The sequence below is a fragment of the Nomascus leucogenys genome, unplaced genomic scaffold (genome assembly GCF_006542625.1).
Source record: "Nomascus leucogenys isolate Asia unplaced genomic scaffold, Asia_NLE_v1 001797F_24157_qpd_obj, whole genome shotgun sequence".
NCBI classification, from domain to species: domain Eukaryota; kingdom Metazoa; phylum Chordata; class Mammalia; order Primates; family Hylobatidae; genus Nomascus; species Nomascus leucogenys.
The window spans coordinates 7,306-11,697 of NW_022097328.1; the positions used below are offsets into that span (position 1 = coordinate 7,306).

The 4,392-nt window shown below is 42.3% G+C and overlaps 1 protein-coding gene across 1 annotated transcript; it reads left to right on the forward strand.

The window, feature by feature from the left end:
* Positions 1 to 495: 495 nt before the first annotated feature.
* On the forward strand, positions 496 to 1,467 carry LOC115834237 (olfactory receptor 4K5-like). Its single transcript, XM_030808990.1, has one exon. It carries the CDS (start codon positions 496 to 498, stop codon positions 1,465 to 1,467), a length of 972 nt encoding a protein of 323 aa, XP_030664850.1.
* The last annotated feature ends 2,925 nt before the right edge of the window (positions 1,468 to 4,392 follow it).

A 4,392-nucleotide genomic window follows, 5' to 3' on the forward strand; every position in this document is an offset into this window, starting at 1 on the left:
GTTAATCTGTATTACTTTACATCATGTAATAATAATCAAGCCATGAATATCTCTTCAAAAGTTAAGAAGAATGTTGTATAATTGATGATGTAAGATGACCACAAGACAAGCAGATGTAAACACTTTTTGTCAACCTATGAGGCTTGTGGAGCTGGACTCTAGGTCACTCCTCTAGTCTTGTCATCATGAGTCAGCTCCTGGGCAAGCTCATTTCCTACTGTATAAAGGACAAGGACTATCCAAAAACTCAAGGGGTTCTAATTATGCTGATTAAATTACTAAGCCTTATTTAAACACGTACATAAGTTCTTTCCTATTATCCACCTATCCAAACCTACTATTATGGCCTCTTCAAAATTTTTGCATTCAGCAAATGCACATTATATCTGAGATCTCAGAATCCCTTACCTTAAAAGTATTCTTAATTCAAATTCTGATTCCTTTCTATTTATCCTCCTTTAGAGTTGTTTCAGAACAAGTCTGCAGCTTGGAACCATGGATAAGGCCAATTCTTCAGTGGTGTCTGAATTTGTACTGTTGGGACTCTGTAGTTCTCAAAAACTCCAGCTTTTCTATTTTTTTTTCTTCTCTATGTTGTATATGGTCATTGTGCTGGGAAATCTTCTCATTATCCTCACAGTGACTTCTGATACCAGCCTGCACTCCCCTATGTACTTTCTCTTGGGAAACCTTTCTTTCATTGACATTTGTCAGGCTTCTTTTGCTACCCCTAAAATGATTGCAGATTTTCTGAGTGAACACAAGACCATATCTTTCAGTGGCTGCATAGCCCAAATTTTCTTTATTCACCTTTTTGCTGGAGGGGAGATGGTGCTACTTGTTTCGATGGCCTATGACAGGTATGTAGCCATATGCAAACCCTTACACTATGTGGTCATCATGAGCCGAAGGACATACACTGTCTTGATAATGATCTCCTGGGCTGTGGGCTTGGTGCACACATTAAGCCAGTTATCATTTACTGTGAACCTGCCTTTTTGTGGACCTAATGTAGTAGACAGCTTTTTTTGTGATCTTCCTCGAGTGACCAAACTTTCCTGCCTGGACTCTTACATCATTGAAATACTAATTGTGGTCAATAGTGGAGTTCTTTCCCTAAGCACTTTCTCTCTCTTGGTCAGCTCCTACATCATTATTCTTGTTGTGGTTTGGCTCAAGTCTTCGGCTGCAATGGCGAAGGCATTTTCTATGCTGGCTTCCCATATCGCAGTAGTAATATTATTCTTTGGACCTTGCATCTTCATCTATGTGTGGCCATTTACCATCTATCCTTTGGATAAATTTCTTGCCATATTTTACACTGTATTCACCCCCATCCTAAACCCCATTATTTATACACTAAGGAATAGGGATATGAAGGCTGCCATAAGGAAAATTGTGAACAATTACCTGAGGCCAAGGAGAATTTCTGAAATGTCACTAGTAGTGAGAACTTCCCTTCATTAAGACAAAACTCCTTCAAATTCCTCAGGTCAGTACTGTGTTTAATATTTTAATGTATTTTTGTGGTGTATCTCAATTGTGGGGAAAGTAGTGAAGAAGATAATATAGAGAACATTTAATGAATATTAACAAATCTTTTTCTAGGTATCAAGTGAAAGTTAAATATAAAAACATGGAAAAATCTCTGTTTAGATTAGTGGTTCTAGAAATAAAATATGGGCACTAGATGGATAATATGTATGCATTTACTGCTTTTGTTATGGGTAAATGTAAATATCATGAAAAAAATCAATGAGAACCTAATTCTTTGGTGGGTGTACATTCAAACATTTGTCAGGTTTTATGAGTTTTCTTAACAACATGCCTAAAACTTCTATATGGATGAATAGTATTTAAGAATATGAAACTGAATTTTGCCAACTTCAGGAAATAGCCAATCTACAATTTAATACAACTGCTTAAGTTTAAGAGGAGATTATTAGGTTATGAGACTCCTCCCCCCACATCAATTATGCCTATCCCATACGGTTTTCAAATAGCTAGCAATGCTTTAAAATATGGAATGATAGGGGGTGGAGCCAAGATGGCCGAATAGGAACAGCTCCGGTCTCCAGCTCCCAGCCCCAGCGACACAGAAGACGGATGATTTCTGCATTTCTGCTTGAGGTACCGGTTTCATCTCACTAGGGAGTGCCTAACAGTGGGTACAGGACAGTCGGTGAAGTGCACTGTGCGCGAGCCGAAGCAGGGCGAGGCATTGCCTCACTCGGGAAGCGCAAGGGGTCAGGGAGTTCCCTTTCCTAGTCAAAGAAAGGGGAAACAGACGGCACCTGGAATATCGGGTCAGTCCCATCCTAATACTGCGCTTTTCCAACGGGCCTGGAAAACGGCACACTAGGAGATTGTGTCCCTCACCTGGCTCGGAGGGTCCTATGCCCACGGAGTCTCGCTGATTGCTAGCACAGCAGTCTGAGATCAAGCTGCGAGGCGGCAGCGAGGCTGGGGGAGGGGCGCCCGCCATTGCCCAGGCTTGCTTAGGTAAACAAAGCAGCCAGGAAGCTCGAACTGGGTGGAGCCCACCACAGCTCAAGGAGGCCTGCCTGCCTCTGTAGGCTCCACCTCTGGGGGCAGGGCACAGACAAACAAAAACTCTGCAAGAACTTCCACAGACTTAAATGTCCCTGTCTGACTGACAGCTTTGAAGAGAGTAGTGGTTCTCCCAGCACGCAGCTGGAGATCTGAGAATGGTCAGACTGCCTCCTAAAGTGGGTCCCTCACCCCTGAGCAGCCTAACTGGGAGGCACCCCCCAGTAGGGACAGACTGACACCTCATTCAACCGGGTACTCCTCTGAGACAAAACTTTCAGAGGAACTATCAGACAGCTGAATTTGTGGTCTCACGAAAATCCGCTGTTCTGCAGCCACCGCTGCTGACACCCAGCCAAACAGGGTCTGGAGTGGACCTCTAGTAAACTCCAACAGACCTGCAGCTGAGGGTCCTGTCTGGCAGAAGGAAAACTAACAAACAGAAAGGACATCCACACCAAAAACCCATCTGTACATCACCATCATCAAAGACAAAAAGTAGATAAAACCACAAAGATGGGGGAAAAAACAGAACACAAAAACTGGAAACTCTAAAAAACAGAGCACCTCTCCTCCTCCAAAGGAATGCAGTTCCTCACCAGCAACGGAACAAAGCTGGATGGAGGATGACTTTGATGAGTTGAGAGAAGAAGGCTTCAGACGATCAAACTACTCTGAGCTACGGGAGGAAATTCAAAACAATAGCAAAGAACTTAAAAACTTTGAAAAAAAATTAGAAGAATGGATAACTAGAATAACCAATGGAGAGAAGGGCTTAAAGGAGCTGATGGAGCTGAAAACCAAGTTTCGAGAACTACGTGAAGATTGCAGAAGCCTCAGTAGCAGATGTGATCAACTGGAAGAAAGGGTATCGCTGATGGAAGATGAAATGAATGAAATGAAGAGACAAGGGAAGTTTAGAGAAAAAAGAATAAAAAGAAATGAACAAAGCCTCCAAGAAATTTGGGACTATGTGAAAAGAACAAACCTACGTCTGATTGGTGTACCTGAAAATGATGGGGAGAATGGAACCAAGTTGGAAAACACTCTGCAAGATATTATCCAGGAGAACTTCCCCAACCTAGCAAAGCAGGCCAGCATTCAGATTCAGGAAATACAGAGAACGCCACAAAGATACTCCTCGAGAAGAGCAACTCCAAGACACATAATTGTCAGATTCACCAAAGTTGAAATGAAAGAAAAAATGTTAAGGGCAGCCAGAGAGAAAGGTCGGGTTACCCACAAAGGGAAGCCCATCAGACTAACAGCTGATCTCTCAGCAGAAACTCTACAAGCCAGAAGAGAGTGGGGGCCAATATTCAGCATTCTTAAAGAAAAGAATTTTCAACACAGAATTTCCTATCCCACCAAACTAAGCTTCATAAGTGAAGGAGAAATAAAATACTTTACAGACAAGCAAATGCTGAGTGATTTTGTCACCACCAGGCCTGCCCTAAAAGAGCTCCTGAAGGAAGCACTAAACATGGAAAGGAACAACCGGTACCAGCCACTGCAAAAACACGCCAAATTGTAAAGACCATCGAGGCTAGGAAGAAACTATAGCAACTAACGAGCAAGATAACCAACTAACATCATAATGACAGGATCAGATTCACACATAACAATATTAACGTTTAATGTAAATGGGCTAAATGCTCCAATCAAAAGACACAGGCTGGCAAACTGGATAAGGAGTCAGGACCCATCAGTGTGCTGTATTCAGGAAACCCATCTCACGTGCAGAGACACACATAGACTCAAAATAAAGGGATGGAGGAAGATCTATCAAGCAACTGGAAAACAAAAAAAGGCAGGGGTTGCAATCCTAGTCTCTGATAAAAT

Coding starts and splice junctions, on each gene's coding strand:
- LOC115834237 (XM_030808990.1), top strand. CDS start 496: ATGGATAAGGCCAATTCTTCAGTGGTGTCTGAATTTGTACTGTTGGGA.